The sequence below is a fragment of the Ahaetulla prasina genome, chromosome 13, assembly GCF_028640845.1.
Source record: "Ahaetulla prasina isolate Xishuangbanna chromosome 13, ASM2864084v1, whole genome shotgun sequence".
NCBI classification, from domain to species: domain Eukaryota; kingdom Metazoa; phylum Chordata; class Lepidosauria; order Squamata; family Colubridae; genus Ahaetulla; species Ahaetulla prasina.
In genome coordinates this window covers 15,285,658-15,308,937 of record NC_080551.1, presented here as the reverse complement: position 1 = coordinate 15,308,937, position 23,280 = coordinate 15,285,658, and the positions used below count along the sequence as shown (strand labels likewise).

Genomic DNA, 23,280 nt, shown 5'->3' with positions numbered 1-23,280 from the left:
AATACACTGAATCCATTTTCCAAACACACACCTATACCTGCACCAAAAAAACCCAAGATTTATGCCTAGATCATGAAGAGCTATCAGAGTCTTACCACATTTTACCATATAAATATTTGATTCTGCCTCTCTCTATCCTGGATTTGCGACCCCAATCGAGCCCAAAATATCTGTTGCTAAGCAAGACAGTTGTTAAGTGAGCTTTGCCCATTTTTCAACTTTTCCTGCCACACTTGTTAAGTGAAACACTACAATCGTTAAGTTAGTGATGCAAAATTGTTAAATGAACCTGGCTTCTCCATTGGCTTTGCTTCTCAGAAGGTCGCGTAATGTGATCACATGATCCCAGGACATTGCAACCGTCACAAGTACATGCCAGTTGCCAAGCATCCAAATTTTGATCACGTGACCACGGACGTCAAGTTTGAAAAACTGTCACAAGTTTTTCATTACCATAGCAACTTTAAATGGTCACCAAATGAATAGTTACAACTCAAGGACTTATCTGTGCTTCCATGGCAACCGGTACCAGTGAGTTTTGTGACTTTGCTTGCAGGGTAACAAGATGAGTTTTTTTAAACAACAACAACAACAACCCCAAAACTCTATCTGAATGAATGATGCCAAAAGTTCAAAAATATCTTAAGCAACCTGTTCACTTTGGATGATGGTTCTTTGCTCCCATCGTCCTGATCAGTGGTGGGATTCAGCCAGTTCGCACCACTTCAGGAGAACTGATTGTTAACTTTCTGAGCAGTTTGGCAAACTGGAAGAAATCATGAGGGCAGAGAACCAGTTGTTAAATTACTTGAATCCCACCACTGGTCCTGATCCAGAGAAGTGAATTATAAAACATCCACCTGGAAGCTGCAAATGTTTTTTATGCTAGGCTCAGCTTCCATGAGCTATCTGCCCAGACCTGCTAAGAATGTTGCGGCAAGAATGTTGAATGTGTAGCAAGAGGTTCCTTGACATCTCTTGTGTGGACGTTGTTTACACAAAGTGCTTTTTGCTGATTTGACATGATCTGAGATAAGGAAACAACCACGGGTGGTTTGAGGTAAATTTGGCTAGGTATGTTTTTCCTCCTTCAGAAACGGTGATGCCGTGTTTATTACCACAGCCATTAACTTTAAAGGAATTGCCTTGTTTGATGGCAAACGTACCCACAGCAAAAACGAGTTTATTTAGAAGTGATGCCACCAGAGCGGTAGCTAGAACTGTGCACGCTGTCCTGCATTAAATAATCCAACCACATCTATGAGCAGCTTTGGATACGCACGAGAAACAGCTTGAGAGAGATGGTGTGCTCGCGTTTCTCCTGGATCTGACTTAAGGCTCTTTATAATTATGTCTCTAGTTTTGTTTTGGTTTCTTCGTCCTTGAAGACCAATCATGTTTACTATTCAAGCCTTCCGCTTAGCTGAGATTTGCACGAAATCTCACGTTGTTTCAATGGTCAGATTAAATGTTGAATGGAATAAATTTATGTCATTCATGACGCACAAAACAACAGGAATGAGATAGCACGGAGAGATTTTTCAATATTTTGCAGGTCTTGTAAAATCTGCATCACTCAAGGCCTTATAGCTTGATGTTTTTTCTTAGAATAAAAGAAAATTGATCCATACTGAGTTATTAAATATTTTTACCCAAAATGTATGTGGCTCCTGCTTATTAAGATCACCTCTGAAAGAACCGATTAAAGAGGTGAATGCAAAAGAAAAGTGGAAGGAAGCATTTTTGCTTCTTAAAGGTTTTCGCTGAAAGAATTGAATCAGAAGGAAAGGGAAAATAATGAGGGGAAAATATTAATTTCCTTCCTAAACTTTTCCCCAGACTTCACATTTCAAAATATGTGTGTCCTGCAGAAGGAAAATGTGCCACAGAGAAGAGGGGATCAATCTATTCTCCAAAGCACCTGAAGACAGGACAAGAAGCAATGAATGGAAATTAGAACTAAGAAAACTAGAACTAAGGAAAAATTTTCTGAAAGTGACAACAATTAATCAGGCTTGTCTTTAGAAGTTGTGGGTGCTCCAACACCAGAGGATTTTAAGAAGAGATTGGATAGCCATTTGTCTGACATGGTATAGGGCCATGATGATGAATGCAGAGCCATATCTCTGGGCATGTGAGCCATTGCCCTAGCTCAGCTCCAGTGCGCATGTGTGCGTCGGCCAGCTGATTTTGGGCTGGCCCTGCCGATGCCACCCCTAAACCTCCCAGGAGTCCCCACGTGGGGAACTAAGTGCAGGGCTTGCGCGGAGGCTGTGGCAGGGCTTTTTCAGCCTCGGGGAAGGGAGGCTCTTTTTACCCTCCCCAGGCTCCAGGAAAGCTTCTGGAGCCTGGGGAGGGCGAAAAATCGTCCTATCGGGCCTACAAAAGTCTGGAAACAGGCCATTTCCGGCCTCTGGAGGCTTCAGGGACACCTGCTAGGCCCAAAACAGGGCATGGGGTGGGCGAGGCATGCACGGGGGAGTGTGGGGGCATGGGCATTGAATTATGGGTGTGGGCACATGTGCGCGCAACCACCCCACGCCCACCCACCCCACTTTTGGCACGCGACGGCAGAAAGGTTAGCCATCACTAGTATAGGGTTTCCTGCTTGAGCAGGGGGTTGTACTAGGACCTCTAAGGTTTCTTCCAACGCTGTTATTCTATTATTCAGGTTTTTGGTCTGGTTGTTCCATGCAAGCGGGTTGTTTTGAACTATTCATGCTTGGACTTAAAGAAAGGAGTAGAATCTGAAGTTATTCAGTAACAGCTGCTGAAAAGCAATTTGTGTTTTGATTATCTGATTGCATAGTATCGGTTATCAGTGTTTTGTTTTGTTTTTTTGCCTTAAATTTTGGGTGGCACAATCTTGGCATTTTAAATGGGTCTCAACCCACATGCCTGGGAGAAGAGAGGGAGCCAGAAGTCACAGGTTTCCAAGAAAGGTTTTACATGAATAATGCAGAAAACCTACCAGGGCAGGACTCTTATGCACATAACATTGAGAAACACACATTAAAGACAGGCCAATTTGCATTAGATAACAGCCGTAGGAAGCTGCCAACTGTACAGTACACGATGAGATAAAAACCATCTTATCCAGAACAGCAGTAAATCAAGCTCTTATATCTTATATAAGCTCTTATATCTAAGGGTGAAGCCCTTAGCACCAGAGAAGCCTTTCCTGTGAATGCAGAAGATCAAGCAAATTCGCTTTGGTACTGCCAACAAAGGAGATCTGTAAAAGAACTGCAGATGTATTTAAATCTTCTGAGGATGCAAAAAAAAAAAACCCTCTCTATTGGATTTCACCAATCCCTTGCAGAATTCTCGAGGGATTGGCAAGTTCAGCTAGGAAATTCTGGAGGATGAGATTTCTCTATATGCAGGACCCTTACTTCGCGCTATATAAACCTGGCTGGTGTATATATTATTAATAAGACTTCCTCAAGGCTTTATTCTTGACCAATTTAAATTAATAGCTGCTAATTTTTTTTTAAAAAAAATGCATGCAAAAGGTTTTCCATTATGATAAGTCAGAGGGATGCATTAGAACTGCAGAAAAAACAGTTGCTCCCAACCTGCCTTCCACTGAGGACCTGTATACTGCATGAGTCAAAAAGAGGGCTGTGTTGAGTGCTCACAACTATGGGTGTGTTTGAACTTCAACCGGTTCTGAAGGGCAAAACTGCCATTGAAAAAAAGGTAAAAGTTTCCCCTGACCAGTTATGTCTGTTTCCTATCCTATCTCTGTTTCCTAGCCAAAGCAGTCAGCGTTGTCCGAAGATGCTTCCATGATACATGTAGTTGGCATGACTATATGCTGAATCTAAGGAATGCTATTATCTACAGACCCTCGCATCCTGGACCCTCGCATCCTGGACATAAACTGTTTCAACTCCCACCCTCAAAATGACGCTATAGAGCACTGCACACCAGAACAACTAGACACAAGAACAACTTTTTCCTGAATGCCATCTCTCTGCTAAACAAATAATTCCATCAACACTGTCACACTATTCCATCAACACATCAACACTATTTATTATGTCTGCACTACTATTAATCTTCTCATCGTTCCTATCACCCATCTCCTCCCACTTATGACTGTATGACTGTAATCTTGTTGCTGGTTTCCTTAAGATTTATATTGACTGTTTCCCTATGACTATCATTAAGTGTTGTACCTTATGATTCTTGATGAATATATCTTTTCTTTTATGTACACTGAGAGCATATGCACCAAAGACAAATTCCTTGTGTGTCCAATCACACTTGGCCAATAAAGAATTCTATTCTATTTCTTTCCCCAGACCTAAGATCGAAATTTAGCCTTGGAGTGTATTCCAGCAATCATACTCTACAAAGCAGTGGTTTGGACAAAATTAAAGATTGGTCTGGTTTGCATTTAATTCGTTAAAATTAAATATCATTAAGGTGAGAATTCTCCAGTCAGGTACTTCATTGGTTTCTTCTTTCATCAAGGTAAAAATAACTTGTTAGGAGCAACTTTCGAAGATTTGGGGCGTGATATCAGACAAGGCTTTTGTGAAAGGCATGTTGCTGTGAAACTTCAGGCCAGAACATAAATCAATTTTAAAAAAAAAATTAAAATTATCCACCTGGAGACGTGCCATCCTAATATGGAATTTTCTGAACCACACATTCTGAAGAAGTAGGTCACAGTAATCAAAACATTTCAGATATTTATCTTTATAATAAGCGCTACTCATTGCTTGCTTTACTTCCTATCTACCCTTCTGCATTCATTACATGTTCATGTCATAACCTGGTTTCCAAACTAATCTATTTTCACAAGGCAGTGAATGATAAGCCAACCAAATGAGCCGAGTTCTCACAAACATGCTCAGCCACAAAGCAATCTAACTAAATGACATAACTGAGGCAAATGGAGCTGCTAAACTTGATTTCCTTCAGTGTGTTGAGTGCTCACAACTATGGGTGTGTTTGAACTTCAACCGGTTCTGAAGGGCAAAACTGCCATTGAAAGAAAGGTAAAAGTTTCCCCTGACCAGTTATGTCTGTTTCCTATCCTATCTCTGTTTCCTAGCCAAAGCAGCCAGCGTTGTCCGAAGATGCTTCCATGATACATGTAGCTGGCATGACTATATGCTGAATCTAAGGAATGCTATTATCTTCCCATCAAAGTGGTACCTATTTATATACTTGCATTTGCATGCTTTCAAACTGTAGGTGGGCAGGAGCTGGAACAAGTAACAGGAGCTCACTCCATCATGTGGTACTTGGGTCTCGAACTGCCAACCTTCCGGTCAACAAGCCTTTAACCGCTAGGCCACTACGTTCCCCCATAAACTGGCATTATGGAATCGGAATACTTTAAGATATGGGAGCAATTTTACCATTGGTTAGAGAAGAGATACATATAGGGTAATGTTGTAACGAAATAAGCGAAGAAGAAAGAGGAGAAAGAAGATAGATAAATGTATTAATAGAACAGCAAGAGATGTGGGAGAAATGTTGTAATAAATGAAATGATGATATTAAGAAATGATAATAAACGAAATGATAATATTAAGAAATGATAAATATTGGAGGAATAAGAAGAAGACACAAAAGATGCACTCAGATGATACACTGAATGATTGATTATGTATTGTATGTTTATCTGTCTATAAAATAAAATAAAAAACCTGGCATTATTCCTTCTTAAAGAAGACATGGTAGACAATCGGGGCATGTAAGCCTTCCAGACATCCCATACACTTTCTACACACTGTTAGGATTCCCGTGGATTTAAGGTAAACCTTTACAGAAATCTATGGATAATCCATTTTGTGTAGCCCAGTTCAGAGTCCTAGATATCTGCAAAGCCAAACTGGAAAGAGATCAGTCCTCTATAAAAACCAGGCTAATCTGTCTGATCGTTTTGCCTGCCAATTTATTTGCAGTTTTATCCCTTACATGAAAAGGGGGGCATTGCATCATTTCTGTCCACATCTGATTCTCCCCAGATTTGAAAGCAGCCTCACCTCCACATAGTTACGAGTCTAAAGATAAACGGCTGGGATTTTAGGTTTTGTTTGATCTTCCTTTCCCAGATCCACCCTTCCTGCTTTCCTGTAGCCCTTTGTCTGCTTTTGCTCCCAGTCTCCAATTCAGCAAAGTCCGGATGTAAAGCATCAAAAGCATTGAAGCCTTCACAGAAAGTGGGGGGGAAAAAATCTTAAAGCTCACCCATGGAAGGAAAACCCAAATCTGATGCAGATAGGAAAACTGAAATATCTCAAATAAGAGTGAGTATTTCCTTTCACCCATTTGCCTGGCCTGGGAATTGAAATCTACATGGACTTCTGAACTCCAACCATTTGTATACGGGCTGTTTAGAAAAATCATCTTACATTTTTGACGCACCGACCAGTTCTCATTCAATTTTATTTTATTTTGTGAAAGAAAACTTTCTTTTGGACTATGTTTTTCCTGTGATATTCTTGCAATGACAACCAGGTTCCAGCATAGCAGTCCTTAAAGGACAGGGCACTGAATGTTGTTGTAAGTGTTGAGGACACTGAATGTTGTTGTGAGTGTTGAGGACACTGAATGTTGTTGTGAGTGTTGAGGACACTGAATGTTGTTGTGAGTGTTGAGGACATTGAATGTTGTTGTGAGTGTTGAGGAAGGAGGCTCAGGAAATCGGTCCTTCATCATTAATATTTTGACTTTCTCAGATCTAGAGAAGGCTGCTGATATCCGGTCATAGTCACTCATGCCCTAACCACTTCCTGGGTGGACCACTGTAATGTGTTTTACATGGGGCTGCCCTTGAAGATTATCCGGAAGCCTCAGCTGATTCAGAATACAATTGTGTAGGCAATTATGTGTGCCTTAAAATTGCATCTCTGGTCTGTGAGCTGCATTGGTTGCCAGTATGCTTTCAGGTCCAATTTAAGGTGTTGTTTCTGACTTTAAACCCTTCCTAGTTTGAGGCTGGGTTATTTGAGGGACCACCTCTTCCTGATGACACCTGCCCTTCCCATCAGGTCCAGCAGAAGAGTTATGGTGTGGGTGTCTAATGGGGTAATTGCCTATATACTGCTTCTTAGTAAAACCCAAAGGTGTTTTTTTTCCAAGAGGTATGGACTTTCTTGTTTTTCTTTGAAGAGTTTCACTTCTCAACCTGTTGTGACTCCGGCTCCCATGAGCCTGTCCTCATGGAGGAGGATGACTCTGAGAGTGATGGGGAGGAGCAGACAAGGCCTCCCTCTCCAGGACCCTCCTCTCTGGCACCGCCCCAAGTTCCAGCTGCAGGCCAGGAGGAGGAACTGAAAACGCCTCCCTCTCCCGGACCCTCCTCCTCCCTGGCAACGCCCCAAGTTCCAGTTGCTAAGGATCTATCTTGGATTGACCTAAGGCAGCAACGAAAAGATAAGCGCGCGCAGCAAAGGAAAAAGTGTGGCAAGCTCAGAGATTGCTGAGTCACTGAGCCACACCCCACAGGGGATAAAAGCAGGTGGAGTTGCCATCGGGCCCTTGTGACGGACAAAAGCTACCAAGTGCGAACTGCAGATTGGTCGTTTGGGAGTTAAAGGCCTGGACTGTGCAAAGGCTTTTTTCTGTGAGCTCTTGTCAACGAATCGGGGACATGTGGGCTTTTGTCTCCGTAAGAGATAAAGAACTCAGAACTTGGCAGGCCTTTGCACTGTAACTGCCAAGGCTTTCATTCACTACCGAAAATCAGGTCTGTTGCAAATATAAAGGACTGTGGGACATGCGTCTCTGCGTCTTCTCTGTGAAGTGGGGAGGGGAACAGAACAGAATCAAGATCTGAAGAAGCTTCTTGAAGCGAAATGTCTTCAAAGAAAAACAAGAAAGTCCAGTTGCCTTGAAAAAAACATCTTCAGGACCACCATGACCTGGATGACTGAGAATCTCCATAGACATCCACAATAGAAGCCTACAGCCTTCCAGAGTTCTTAAAGTGCTCTGGGCTGGGTTTCCAAGTTCTCTAGGTAATAGACTCAAGATGGATAGGGGTTGCATTCCCACAACACCTTAGTTGGTTTCATGAATCAATTCATTTTCCGAGTCTGTATAATATTCGGAACCATAAACACAAGCACAACACGTTGATGTTGTCTCCTCCTGGGAAGTTAAAACTAACTAACCCAACCTAGCTTGTGGCGCAGATGCAGCCACTAGATCATAATCTAATCAAAAAGTGTTGCATGAACTTAGTCAAAAAGTCATTTTAAATGAGGCAGTGGTGAAGATGCCAATGCGCAAACCACAAGTTTCCTTCACTCGTGGGGATTTTATTTTTCATCTACTCGTGTAACACGCCTGGCTTTAGAAAGGGGGAAAAAAAAAAGTAAAAGAAAGTTGACATGTTACAGAGTCCAGGCCTTCTGCATCATCATTATTTCTAAAATTACTCTGGGATCTAAAATTGTCCTGGAGATATTCTTGAGAAATAAAGAGAGCAGGTAGCTACAATTTAGTATTTTTGTTGGAAGGATGCCAAGGGAAAAAAAAAAAAAAGACAAGGATAAAATGGATTGAGAGAAACTAACCCGGGGTGACTGGTAGCTGTTTGCTTTTTGATAATTGGGTGTTCTCAGCCATCCGCACCAAGTCTGCTTGGCAGGGGTGCTATTCAGCAGGTTCTGACAGGTTCTAGAGAACCGGTAGCGGAAATTTTGAGTAGTTTGGAGAACCAGCAAATACCACCTCTGGCTGGCCCCAGAGTGGGGTGGGAATGGGGATTTTGCAATATCCTTCCTCCAGGAATAGGGAGGGAATGGGGATTTTGCAATATCCTTCCTCCAGGAGTAGGGAGGGAATGGGGATTTTGCAATATTCTTCCCTTGCCACGCCCACCAAGCCACACCATGCCCACCAAGCCATGTCCACAGAACCAGTAGTAAAAAAATTTGAATTCCACCACTGCTGCTAGGTTTTTTTTAACAGATTTAACAGATTAACAGAGTTGGAAGGGACCATGTAGGTCTTCTAGTCCACACACACACCCCCGCCCAAGCAGGAGACCCTACACTATTTCTGACAAATGGCAGTCCAGTCTCTTTTTGAAAGCTTCCAGGGATGAAGCTTTGTAAGGAGATAACTTTCCTCTCATTGCAGCTGTTTTATGAGAATGAACAAAACATGCCCTCCGATGCCAGATGCCTCATCTGTTTTGATGGCTTTCCTGAGTTGAATCACTGAGGTTAAATTGCCTTCATTTTAAAGAGTTAAAAGTAGAAATGGGTGACCACAATTTTTAACAACCAATTTAACGGTCTTTGCTACTGACAAACAAAAGGGACTTGATTCCTCGCTGATCCTTTGAGAAGCTGTTTATACCACAAGTTTAAATTGCTCCAAAATAGCTCCCTTCGTTCAGAAAGTATTCTGTGAGCAGAATATGAAAATGTTGGTGTCTTAAGTTTACTGGCAAAGATATTTATTGTAACCTTGCCATTCCTGAGAAAGCCTTAGAAAACTGGGTATTTTTTATTTTATTTTTAAATACTGGACCACAGGTCTAAGGTCTGGGCCTCTGGTGGCTCAGACTGGTAAGACAGTCTGTTATTAACAGCAGCTGCTTGCAATTACTGCAGGTTCAAGTCCCACCAGGCCCAAGGTTGACTCAGCCTTCCATCCTTTATAAGGTAGGTAAAATGAGGACCCAGATTGTTGGGGGCAATAAAAGTTGACTTTGTATATAATATACAAATGGATGAAGACTATTGCTTGACATAGTGTAAGCCGCCCTGAGTCTTCGGAGAAGGGCGGGATATAAATGCAAATAAATAAAATAAATAAATAAAATAAATAAATAAGCATGGCTTTGGCTTTTTGAAGTCACCAGCTCCCCAATGCAAAGCAATCAATGGGAAGAGCAAAACAGCAACTAAGGAGACATTTCCTAAGAGCGAGAAGAATTAACCAGTGGAACCGCTTGCCTCCAGAAGTTGTGAGTGCTCCATCACTGGAGGCTATTAAGAAGAGACTGGATAGCCACTTGTCTGGAATGGTGTAGGGTTTCCTGCATGAGCAGGGGTTGGACCACCTGAAATCCAGCAGGTTCTGACATGTTCTGGAGAACCGGTAGTGGAAATTTTGAGCAGTTTGGAGAACCGGCAAATATCACCTCTGCCTGGCCCCAGAGTGGGGAGAGAATGGAGATTTTCCAATATCCTTCTCCCCCAGGAGTGGGGAGGGAATGGGGATTTTGCAGTATCCTTCCCCTGGAGTGGGATGGGAATGGGGATTTTGCAGTATCCTTCCCCTGCCACGCCCACCAAGCCACACCCACAGAACTGGTAGTAAAAAAATTTGGATTTCACCACCGGGTTGGACTAGAAGACCTCCAGGGTCCCTTTCAACCCTGTTCTCTTTTTATTCTTGGGACAAGCAAAAGGAAGGAATTCTTTAAGCATTTCCTTCTTCTTCAGCTTCCTCCTACCACCTTCATTTTCGGATATGTCAGGAGCTTAGGAAAAGACATTCAACGTTCCACTTTCTTTCTACTATCACTGGATATCTTTGGGGTCACACTCATTTAGTGTGGTTCCTCCCCCCCCCCCCCAATCATGTAAGTGTTGCTGGAGAAAAGGGGGAGGAGAAAGAAACTAGAACTGTAGAGACACTTTCCCTACAGAGAAATGCCGGCCATCTTTAGTCATGAGGCTATGATGCATTTTTAAAAACCAGAAAAACATTTGTCTTGGCATAAGCCTCCCACTTTCTTTCAGCCCTGGCAACCACAAGCCAAAAAAGCCGAATGTCCTACCGAGCCACTTGCATCAGAGTTAACGGGATTCGTGATTTAAGGATGATCTCTACCACGAGAGAGGCATGGGCTGATCCAATCTCCCTTTCTCCTTTTCTCACGCAGCCCAATTTCATTGCAAAGCCACAGACCCACCAAGAGTCCCACTCGGCATTAATCCACTGAGTTGACAGATCACCCAAAGCTCAGCAAAAATATGGTTTGGGAATAAGCTACAATTGCACGGACTCGCTTACAGGCAGAAGAAAATGCAGAACAAGGGTAACAGAATATCAGAGTTGGAAGGGACCTTGAAGGCCTTCCGCCCAACCCCCCTGCTCAAGCAGGAGATCCTACGCAACTTCAGATGTGTAGATGATTGTCCAATCTCTTCTTAAAAACCTCCAGTAAGGGAGCATCCACAACTTCTGAAGGCAAGCCAAGATAAAGAGCACAATGGAGGAGTCCAGTGGTAGAACTTGTCATGCTGAAAACTGCCTTACTCAAATTATCTGAATAATTTTACATCTATTATTATTATTAATTCTTGAATATAGCTCATCTGTCTGGAACCCGCATTGCATATCGGACATTAATACAATTGAACGAATCTAGAGATATTTCACGAGAAGAGTCCTCTGCTCCTCTGCTCTCAATACCTTTTTTTAAAAAATTATTTGAATTTATATCCCGCCCTTCTCCGAAGACTCAGGGCGGCTTACAATGTGTTAAGCAATAGTCTTCATCCATTTGTATATTATATACAAAGTCAACTTAATTGCCCCCAACAATCTGGGTCCTCATTTTACCTACCTTATAAAGGATGGAAGGCTGAGTCAACCTTGGGCCTGGTGGGACTTGAACTTGCAGCTGTGTTAATTACAGATAGACTTAGTCCGTTGAGCCACCAGAGGCCCCAGATTTGAAATTTTGGGCTTAGACAACTTAGAACTTCGCCGTCTTCGATCTGACCTAAGCATAGTACATAAAATCATCTGCTACAATGTCCTACCAGCCAATGAATACTTCAGCTTCAACCAAAACAATACAAGAGCACACAATATATACAAACTCATGGTAAATCGATCCAAACTAGACTGCAGAAAATATGACTTTAGCAACAGAGTGGTCAACGCCTGGAATGCACTACCTGACTGTGGTTTTTTTCCCCAAATCCCCAAAACTTTAACCTTAGACTTGCTACTGTAGACCTCACCCCATTCCTAAGAGGTCTGTAAGGGGCGTGCATAAGCGCACTAGCATGCCTACCGTCCCTCTCCTAATGTTTTCTTTTATTTGTATCCTTTACATGTATTTATAATTATGTTTACACTTGTATCTGTCATAAAATGCATGCTTGACGAAATAAATAAATAAATATTCTGGAAAGTAGAAGGGGTTAACTTTTGCAGGATTGTGAGAGACGTGTGTGTGTGTGTGTGTGTGTGTGTGTGTGTGTGTGTGTGTGTCTTGGAATCAGTGTGACTCCTGATGACTGCCTGGACAAGTCCCTGCAGTTTTCTTAGCAAGGTTTCAGAGGGGGGTTTGTCATTGACTACTTTCTAGGGCTTGAAGAGAGTGACTGGCCCAAGGTTACCCAGCTGGCTTTATGCCGAAGGCAGAACTAGAACGCACAGCCTCTCAATTTCCAGCCTGATGTCATAACCACTACACCAAACTGACCCTCTGGTCTAAGATTACCCAGTAAATTATACTATCTTTTGGCTATTGGGTTCTTCTATTCTTTCACTTTCAGTTCCAGCGTCTTCTCTGTACTTTTGGTTATATCCTTGTCACATCACTGAGCCGTAGTGGCGCAGTGGTTAGAGTGCAGTACTGCTGGCTAGTTCTGCTGACCAGCAGTTTAGCAGTTCAAATCTCACCAGGCTCAAGGTTGACTCAGCTTTCCATCCTTCCGAGGTGGGTAAAATGAGGAGCCAGATTGTTGGGGGGCAAGAGGCTGACTCTGTAAACCGCTTAGAGAGGGCTGTAAAAGCACTGTGAAGCGGTATATAAGTCTAAGTGCTATTGCTAAAGTGGGAAGGAAGGAAGGAAGGAAGGAAGAGAAGGGAAGGGAATGGAAAGGAAAGGAAGGAAGGAAGGAAAGATGATGGCGGCACAGTGGTTAGAATGCAGTACTGCAGACTAATTCTGCTGACTGCTGATTGCCAGCAGTTCAAATCTCATCGGGCTCAAGGTTGATTCAGCCTTCCATCCTTCTGAGGTGGGTAAAATCATGCCTTCCTACTGAGTCGAGATGGTGCAGTGGTTAGAGTGCAGTACTGCAGGCTACTTCTGTTGATTGCCGGCTGACTGAAATTTGGCGGTTCAAATCTCACCAGGCTCAAGGTTGACTCATCCTTCCATCCTTCTGAGGTGGGTAAAATGAGGACCCAGATTGTTGGGGGCAAAAGGTTGACTCTGTAAACCTCTTAGAGAGGGCTGTAAAGCTCTATAAAGAAGTATATAAGTCTAAGTGCTATTGCTATTTCTATCTCCTGACTGCCTATGGCCGCAATATGCCCAGTGATCACATATGATCATGAATTCCATGTAGACGAGTTCACAAATATTCAGTTCTTCCCTTGCCAGCCAACCCACTTGTTTTCTGTGCTAGACTTGGAAAAAAAGAAAATATCTTCCCTCTATACCCCTCCTGAGCTAGCACAGCAGAGAAAAACTGCACCCACAACCAATCTGTTTGATAGAAAACAACCCTCTAAAAAACTCTCTAGCAGGTTGGTATTTTACAAGGAACAGAAAAAGACAAAGTACTAATTTCTTAACAGGTTTTTTTTTAAAGAAAAAAGCAGATTAGCAACTTTCCTGAGTTTATACCACAATCCCATTGTTGTTACATTATATTATTATAATTGGCTTATTATAAAATCCCGGTAAATCTGTTTACTTTGCAGCATTTTATAGCTTTTTTCCCTCTCTTTCTCTTCTTGCCGGGTTCACTCGACTGCCACTCATCTTATTTTCCTCCCTTTCTTCTCTCTTCAAAACATGTTTGCACAGAACCAAAAAGAAACGGACAATTGACGTGTTTCGTAACAAGGTGGGCCTTAGACTAACAACCATCTCTTGAGCAACTGTCTGAATTTACGACGACACTGGAAAAAAGTGACTTGCGATCTGTCCCCACATTTATGACTATTGGAGCATCCCCCATGGTCACGTGATCAAAATCCGGGTGCTTGGCAACAACCAGCATCGATTTATGATGTCGGCAGCATCCTAGGGTCATGTGATCGCAACTTTCCCACAAGCAAAGTCAAGGGGGGAAGATGGATTCCCTTAACAAAAACATGATTCGCTAAACAACTTCTGTGATTCACTTTAACCGTCGCAAAGGAGGTGATAAAATCAGGTGCAGCTCACCTAAGAACTGCTCAGCCACGGAAATTCTCATCCCAGCTGTGCTTGTAAGAGCCGTGGCGGTAAAATGGTTAGAATGCAGGATTGCACGCTAACTCTGCCCACTGCCAACAGTTCGATCCTGACCAGCTCAAGGTTGACTCAGCCTTCCATCCTTCCCAGGTCGGTAAAATGAGGACCCAGATTGTTGGGGGACATTAAACTGATTCTCTGTGAACCACCCAGAGAGGGCTATAAAGCAGTGGCCCCCAACCGTTTGGCCACCACAGACCAGTTCTGTGAAGAAAGGTTTTTCTGTGGACCAGAGGGGACATTGTTTTGTGTGCTGCCTGCATCCCACAGATGGGGCTTCACTTGTTTGTATGAACTGGTTTCTGGCATGCTGAGGACCAATGCTGGTCCGCAGACTGGAGGTTGGGGACCACTGCTATAAAACACTATGGGGCGATATATAACTCTTAAGTGTTATTGCTATTGTACGTTGAGGGCAAGAGATCAGCTATGTTACTTAATATTTAGTAATATCCTCAACCCCATACAGGGCATTAGCTGTTGTGACTCCAGCCCCCGAACCTGGCCCCATGCCCAAAAGTGACTCTGAGAGTGAGGGGGAAGGGCCGGTAAGGCTTACCTTGGGAGCACCGATTCCTTTGGCTTGGCTCCAGGAGCCAGAACCAGACCAGTCGGAGGACGTAATGAGGCCCTCATCCCCTGATTCCTCCCTTCCCCAGGCCATGCCTTCAGACCCAGCTGATAATAATAATCAAGCTTGGCTTGACCCGCACTTCAGAAGATTGGAGAGGCGGTGTCATCAGAAGGAAGGGTGGGGCAGGAGCCCCACCCCACAAGATATATAAGGAGCTTTGGGACTGCTCTCACTCCACGGGAAGCAAAGTTTAGCTGATCCATTTCAAAAAGAGCTGAAAGTCTTGCTATGTGAGTCATTTGTTTGAACTTTGGCAGGCAGCTGCGATTTCTCTGCCAGGACTGATAAGAGCCGTGAATCCACTGGCTGAAGGCCAGCTCGTGGGTCTGAAGTGGGGAAGGAGACAGAACATTAGCTCTCCTTCAAAGCACAAAGCCATTCAGACTTACCTGCCACTTTGACTTCGTTGGGCTTACAGGCTCTGCAGGGCAGGATCTCAAACTCTTCAGCTTGGTACATGGAGTAGTCAGTGCTGGCCACCACGATCTTGTCTCCCACCTTCCACGACTGCGCGTTGTCAGCCAGCCTCAGGATTGTACTGTTCACGTTGGTATCTACCTGCATGGTAAGCTTGGGTCTTGCTGAAAAGCCAACGAGGGAAAGAAAGTGGGTGAGGGTAGGAAGCCCAGAGGGACATCTCCCGTACTCCTCCTCCAATTCTCCACGGCCCAAACACGTTTCTTACTCATAAAACAAGGATTTTGGAAAGATAAGACAGCTGTTTTTCCAACCACAAGCTGAATCTGTGTGTCTTTCTCTTATTCAGGAAGCGCAGTAAGTAGCCCCTACGTTGTTGTTATTTAGGTACAATCTACCACATAGATCTGATGATTATAATCAGGAACTTGTTGTTGTTATTTTTGTTATTTATACACACACAGAGAGTTTGCATATAGCCATCATGGAAAACAGTGTGAGGTTGCCCTATCTTCCATTCAGCTTCCTAGACAAAAGCCTGAGGAAGCAGAAGGTCCTCTATTATTATTATTATTTTATTATTATTTATTAGATTTCTATACCGCCCTTCTCCCGAAGGACTCAGGGCGGTGTACAGCCAGAATAAAAACCCAAACAATACAATATACAATTAAAACAAAATTAAAAAACTTATTATACAATTGGCCGAAAACTTTAAAACATTTAAAATTCTAAAAACCCATTAAAATTCATATAAAATTTAGAAATATAAAATATAAATTTAAAAATACAACAAAATTTAAGCCAGCCCCACGCGAGTAAATAAATACGTTTTCAATTTGCGTTTTCAATTTCTATATGGAGGGTAGCCTGTTGAGTGCCACTCATATAAAACAAAATGGCCAGAAAAAAATATTCCATGCAAGTAGAAAACTAGCTCGACAGGGAAAGATTTGAACATAGACTTCACCTTTGCTGTACTTGCTTTCCATTTGCAGTTTTTTCTAAAGAAAAAAAAAATCAAATGCACCCATAGCCAGTGGTGGGATTCAGCCAGTTCGCACCACTTCGGGAGAACCGGTTGTTAACTTTCTGAACAGTTTGGCAAACTGATTGTTGGAAGAAATCATTAGGGCAGAGAACCGGTTGTTAAATTATTTGAATCCCACCACTGCCCATAGCGTAGCCCTTTATGCCATCCCAGGACTCTGTCATGGTCCATATCCTTTTAGAGTCAGCCCTACAGCCGGCTCTATACTTCAACAACTGGGACAGCGGCAGGAGGACTAGTAACACGTTACAGAGAATGGAAAGCCAAGTTGGAAATAGAAAGCGTTCATGTGACAAAAGGGGCTGCAGAAAACCCCAAAGTTTTAGACTCGTGCAAAAAAACGAAACAAAACCACCACAAAAAAAATGCGTTTCTACTTAAGTCTCTGAGGTAAAATTTTGCTGCCTTCAGAATATATAGATCAGTAGAGCAAATTTCAGAATAGTTTCCTCCCAATTATACTGTGCTCTGCTTTCGAGAATGAGTCACCTACCAGGTTGGCCGCATAAGAAGCGAACTCTGTAGTTATGACAGCCTTTCTCCGTCTGCTCTGGGCCACGGCAAAAAAACCTATAATCATGGCCTTTTTTGTATAGGACCTCAGTTGCCAGTTTCGTTCCCTCAAGTGTGACCGCCTGGGAGGAGCAAACACAATAATTGCCAAGCGTATGATTATCAAGAATAACAGCTCTTACAACAACCACCGGAACCATAGGCTCAGCAACACTTGTGAGAAGGAGAAAAACAAGCATTTTCTGCCCGGTAACTTTCTTATCTAAATCACGGCAATGAGTTGAGCCAGAGGAAGAGGACTTTACCTCGGAGGCAACCCAAAGCACCATGACGAACATAGAGTTCATATTTTCCATGATCTCCACTGGGTCCCCCAGGTGGGTCTGAGCCTGAGGTCGTCATATGAGCCCATCAAGCAGTTCTTGGCTTTGGACCACGGTTGTGGAAAACTCCGTGCATGTCTCCATCTTAAGTTCATCATTAGATGCTTTGTGCTCTAGAACAGGGGTCTCCAACCTTGGCTACTTTAAGACTTGTGGACTTCAACTCCACAAGTCTTAAAGTTGAAGTCCACAAGTCTTAAACTGGTCAAGGTTGGAGACCCCTGCCCTAGAACATTCCAAGGCAAGTTCCTTACACTTAAAATGGACGTGTGGTGTGTTTTTTTACCGGTGGCCCCCAAATGCTCTTCTGAATGAGAGAATTTTTTGGGTCTGCCACCAACTTTTTCTGTTTTTCATCCCAAACCAAAAGCCTTTTCATTGCCCCAGGCTCTTTCAATATATTGCAAGATTCCTATTTGAAGTGGATACAGAAATAATCTGAATGCAGTGAACCCTTTTATCTTTTATCGATTGGATTTTTTTATCCAGCCTTTATTATTTTTATAAATAATTCAAGGCAGGGAATAAGTTATTTCTTATAGAATAGAATAACAGAGTTGGACAGGACCTTGGAGGTCTTCTAGTCCAGGGGTCTCCAACCTTGGTCCCTTTAAGACTTGTGGACTTCAACTCCCAGAGTCCCTCAGCCAGCAAAGCTGGCTGACGAACTCTGGGATTTGAAGTCCACAAGTCTTAAAGGGACCAAGGTTGGAGACCCCTGTTCTAGTCCAACCCCTAGTCCAACCCCTGTTCTAGTCCAACAGTACATTTAGTGTCCCAAAGGTGACACTGGATGACACTGAGAATCTCTGCCGACTTTTTAGTTCATTGAGTGACCATTTGAAGTAACCCAGTTTCCCCCAAAATAAGACATCCACTGATAATAAGCCCAATCGGGCTTTTGAGCGCCTGGCAATAAGGCCAAGCGCTTATTTCAGGATTCAAAAAAATATAACAGGGTCTTATTTTCGGGGAAACATAGTATTATCTATCTATCTATCTATCTATCTATCTATCTATCTATCTATCTATCTATCTATCTATCTATCTATCTATCTATCTATCTATCTATCTATCTATCTATCTATCTATCTATCTATCTATCTATCTATCATCTATCTATTATCTATCTACTATCTATCTATCATCTATCTATTATCTATCTACTATCTATCGTCTATCTACCCTGTTTCCCCTAAAATAAGGCATCCCCTGATAATAAGCCCAATTTGGCTTTTGAGCACATGGCAATAAGGCCAAGCGCTTATTTCAGGGTTCAAAAAAATATAAGACAGGGTCTTATTTTCGGGGAAACACAGTATTATCTATCATCTAATCTATCTATCTATCTATCTATCTATCTATCTATCTATCTATCTATCTATCTATCTATCTATCATCTATCTATTATCTATCTACTATCTATCGTCTATCTATCCTGTTTCCCCCAAAATAAGGCATCCCCTGATAATAAGCCCAATTTGGCTTTTGAGCGCATGGCAATAAGGCCAAGCGCTTATTTCAGGGTTCAAAAAAATATAAGACAGGGTTTCATTTTGGGGGAAACACAGTATCATGTCACTGAAAAAAAGGGACTTATGACCATTTTTCGCACTTATGACTGTGGCAGCATCCTCGTGGTCACCTGACCAAGATTTGGATGCTTGGCAACTGATTCATATTTATGACGATTGCAGTGTCCCTGGATCGTGTGAACATCTTTTTGCGACCTTCTGGCAAATAAAGTTAAGGGGGAAAGCCAGATTTAATGAATAATCAGGTTATTGATTTAACAACTGCAATGATTCACTTAACAAAAAAAATTGTAAAAAGGGGCAAAACTCACTTAACAAATATCCCACTTAGCAGCATAAATTTTGGGCTCAACTATGGCCAAGAGTCGAGGACTATCTGTCATTCTTTCTTTAAAATGTAGATGTTGATTCAAGTATCTTTTGACTCAAATGCCTTTTGGTTTCATGCTGCCACTTGTTTCAAAGGCCTAATGACACCCAGATTGAAAGCCACGTGCTGAAGACAACTCGGCAAGAAGGCAGAGAATAACAATTCTGACAGAATAACAATCTATTCCAGCTTTATCCAGGAGCGAGTCCAACATAACAAGCAGCAGGTTGCTCTCTATGAAAATAATCCGTGGGCCACGGCTCTTTTGATGGCTTGAGGCAAATCTCTTCTTTCAAGTATCATCCCTCAGGGGCGTATTAAAGATTTTGTTTTACTTTATTGAGTGGTGCCAAGTTCTTCGCGGAAATCTCTGAAAACTTTGGAGCGGTTTTGGAACAGGGCAGATTACTTGACTCATCGTTCTTAAACGATGATAAATCATTATGAAATGGTTTATGGTGGGATTATTTGTTATGATTGGCAGCCTGTTGGCTTCTGATCCATCCGTGAGAAGAAGAATGGAATTTTCTTAATTAGTTGACTTTTCAAAAGAGAGAGATTATCAATATCAGACATGGCAGACAGGATCTAAAGCAGGGGTCTCCAACCTTGGCAACTTTAAGACTTGTGGACTTTAACTCCCAGAATTCCTCAACCAGCTTTGCTGGCTGAGGAATTCTGGGAGTTGAAGTCCACAAGTCTTAAAGTTGCCAAGGTTGGAGACCCCTGACTTAAAGGATGAGTCCGACCAACACATATGTTGCTCGCATTACCTTCTTCCTTGTTCCACCAAAAATCAGATATTTAATGAAGATTTCTCTCTCTCTCTCTCTCTCTCTCTCTCTCTCTCTCTCTCTCTCTCTCTCTCTCTCTCAAAATGATAGTTTGGGGAGGGGTTTTCAACTGTTAAAAGTGTCACTTGAGTAAAGGAAGTGTTTGCACAATATAAAAAAGAAGTTGAGATTTTGGAAAGAGGGCAGACAAGAGCAAACAAAAATGATTAGAGGGCTGGAGGCTAAAACATACGAAGAATGGTTACAGGAATTAATAATAACAGAGTTGGAAGGGACCTTGGAGGTCTTCTAGTCCAACCCCCTGCCCAGGCAGGAGACCCTACACCACTTCAGACAAATGGTTATCCAACATCTTTTTAAAAATTTCCTGTGTTGGAGCATTTCCAACTTCTGGAGGCAAGTTGTTCCACTTATTAATTGTTCTAATTGTCAGGAAATTTCTCCTTAGTTCTAAGTTGCTTCTCTCCTTGATTAGTTTCCATTCATTGCTTCTTATTCTACCCTCAGGTGCTTTGGAGAGTAGCTTGACTCCCTCTTCTTTGTGGCAAACCCTGAGATATGGGAGACACTGCTATCCTGTCTCCCCTAGTCCTTCTTTTCATTAAACTAGACATATCCAGTTCCTGAAACCATTCTTCATATTTTTTAGCCTCCAGTCCCCTAATCATCTTTGTGGCTCTTCTCTGCACTCTTTCTAGAGTCTCCACATCTTTTTTACATCATGGCACCCAAAACTGAATGCAATATTCCAAGTGTGACCTTACCAAGGAATTGGGTATGGCTAGTCTACAGAAAAAAAGGACTAGCACTGATCCAATATTTGAGGGACTCCTACATAAACATCAAGTTATTTTCCAAAGTACCAGAAGGCAAGAGAAGAAACAATGGCTGTAAACTAACCAAGAAGAGAAGCAACTTAGACCGAAGGAGATATTTCCTAACGGTGAGAGCAATCAACCAATGGATTTTAGCTTGCCTTCAGAAGTTGTGGGTGTTCCATCACTGAAAGCTTTCAAAAAGAGATTATCAATATCAGACATGGCAGACAGGATCTAAAGCAGGGGTCTCAACCTTGGCAGCTTTAAGACTTGTGGACTTTAACTCCCAGAATTCCTCAACCAGCTTTGCTGGCTGAGGAATTCTGGGAGTTGAAGTCCACAAGTCTTAAAGTTGCCAAGGTTGGAGACCCCTGACTTAAAGGATGAGTCCGACCAACACATATGTTGCTCGCATTACCTTCTTCCTTGTTCCACCAAAAATCAGATATTTAATGAAGATTTCTCTCTCTCTCTCTCTCTCTCTCTCTCTCTCTCTCTCTCTCTCTCTCTCTCTCTCTCAAAATGATAGTTTGGGGGAGGGGGGTTTTCAACTGTTAAAAGTGTCACTTGAGTAAAGGAAGTGTTTGCACAATATAAAAAAGAAGTTGAGATTTTGGAAAGAGGGCAGACAAGAGCAAACAAAAATGATTAGAGGGCTGGAGGCTAAAACATACGAAGAATGGTTACAGGAATTAATAATAATAACAGAGTTGGAAGGGACCTTGGAGGTCTTCTAGTCCAACCCCCTGCCCAGGCAGGAGACCCTACACCACTTCAGACAAATGGTTATCCAACATCTTTTTAAAAATTTCCTGTGTTGGAGCATTTCCAACTTCTGGAGGCAAGTTGTTCCACTTATTAATTGTTCTAATTGTCAGGAAATTTCTCCTTAGTTCTAAGTTGCTTCTCTCCTTGATTAGTTTCCATTCATTGCTTCTTATTCTACCCTCAGGTGCTTTGGAGAGTAGCTTGACTCCCTCTTCTTTGTGGCAAACCCTGAGATATGGGAGACACTGCTATCCTGTCTCCCCTAGTCCTTCTTTTCATTAAACTAGACATATCCAGTTCCTGAAACCATTCTTCATATTTTTTAGCCTCCAGTCCCCTAATCATCTTTGTGGCTCTTCTCTGCACTCTTTCTAGAGTCTCCACATCTTTTTTACATCATGGCACCCAAAACTGAATGCAATATTCCAAGTGTGACCTTACCAAGGAATTGGGTATGGCTAGTCTACAGAAAAAAAGGACTAGCACTGATCCAATATTTGAGGGACTCCTACATAAACATCAAGTTATTTTCCAAAGTACCAGAAGGCAAGAGAAGAAACAATGGCTGTAAACTAACCAAGAAGAGAAGCAACTTAGACCGAAGGAGATATTTCCTAACGGTGAGAGCAATCAACCAATGGATTTTAGCTTGCCTTCAGAAGTTGTGGGTGTTCCATCACTGAAAGCTTTCAAAAAGAGATTGGACAGCCATTTGTCTGCAATGATATAGGATCTCCTGCTCAAGTAGGGGGTTGGACTAGAAGACCTGCAAGGTCCCTTCCAACTCTATTATTCTATGTTCCGTGTACAGGCTGCATTGGCCCTTGAGCTGTAGAATGAAATATTGTAGGGTGAAAATTTAGACTCATTTGTCTGAAATGGTGTAGGGTCTCCTGTCTGAGCAGGGGGTTGGACTAGAAGACCTCCAAGGTCTCTTCCAATTTTGTCATTCTATTATTCCGAAACAGCAAATTTCAATCATGGCACAAAAAGCTGGGATCCATGACACTTATGTGTTTTCATGTTGGCTCTACACCACTCATCTCACACCAACCTGGCAAAACAATATACCGTGCCAATATTGAGCAGAACAAAGTCCATCGAAAAGCCCAAAGGTCCCATCAACTTCAAAAGAAATTATTTCTATTTTCCAGTTTATTACACAATGATTGGAACTGCAGGTAATGCCAACTGGAAAATACAAATGGGTGGCTTTGAATGTCTTCCCATTTTTTCGTTTTTTTTCCAGATCCATCAAGTTGACTCACTCTACTTTTTTTTTTTTTAATAAAGTTCATGTATGTGTTTAAGGGGTCATTTCTCCAATTTTTTTTTACTTGAAATTTTGCCATGGAGAATTTTATAAAACGTTTCCCTCTAGCAATATGCATTTGAATACAGTCTTTTCCTGAAAAATATAGATTTTGAATATTAGAGACGTTTTTCTAAGAAGAAAAGTGAGAATTGGGTTGAAAAATGGCGAAATGTGACTTTCAAATGAGGCTTAAGTTTTGCTTCACATATTCATTCATGCCTCGTTACATTTCATTTCAAATGCAAACCGTACAAATTTCTCTCTCATTCTCTCTCATTCCCTTCCCATTCCTCACACCATCTATTAGCCAAAAATCTATCAACCACAAAGCTTCCATCAATTGCAATACAAGAAGAACCAAATTATAGAAAACAAGTGCAATGTTAGAGCCACTTTAAGGTAAACTTGGCAACTTTAAGACTTGTAAACTTCAACTTCAATATGGCTGGCTGGGGAATTCTGGGAGTTGAAGTCCACAAGTC

The 23,280-nt window shown here is 42.2% G+C and overlaps 1 protein-coding gene across 2 annotated transcripts in view; it reads right to left on the bottom strand.

Moving 5' to 3' along the window:
- The window catches only part of CEMIP (cell migration inducing hyaluronidase 1), a 179,317-nt gene that overhangs the window by 42,642 nt on the left and 113,395 nt on the right, over positions 1–23,280 (bottom strand). For both annotated transcript variants that reach the window (XM_058155770.1, XM_058155769.1), the window contains 2 exons: positions 16,796–16,937; positions 15,224–15,415 (listed from right to left, as the gene is read on the bottom strand). In XM_058155770.1, coding sequence (XP_058011753.1) covers positions 15,224–15,415; positions 16,796–16,937 — 334 coding nt within the window. The remainder of the gene's footprint in view (positions 1–15,223; positions 15,416–16,795; positions 16,938–23,280) is intronic.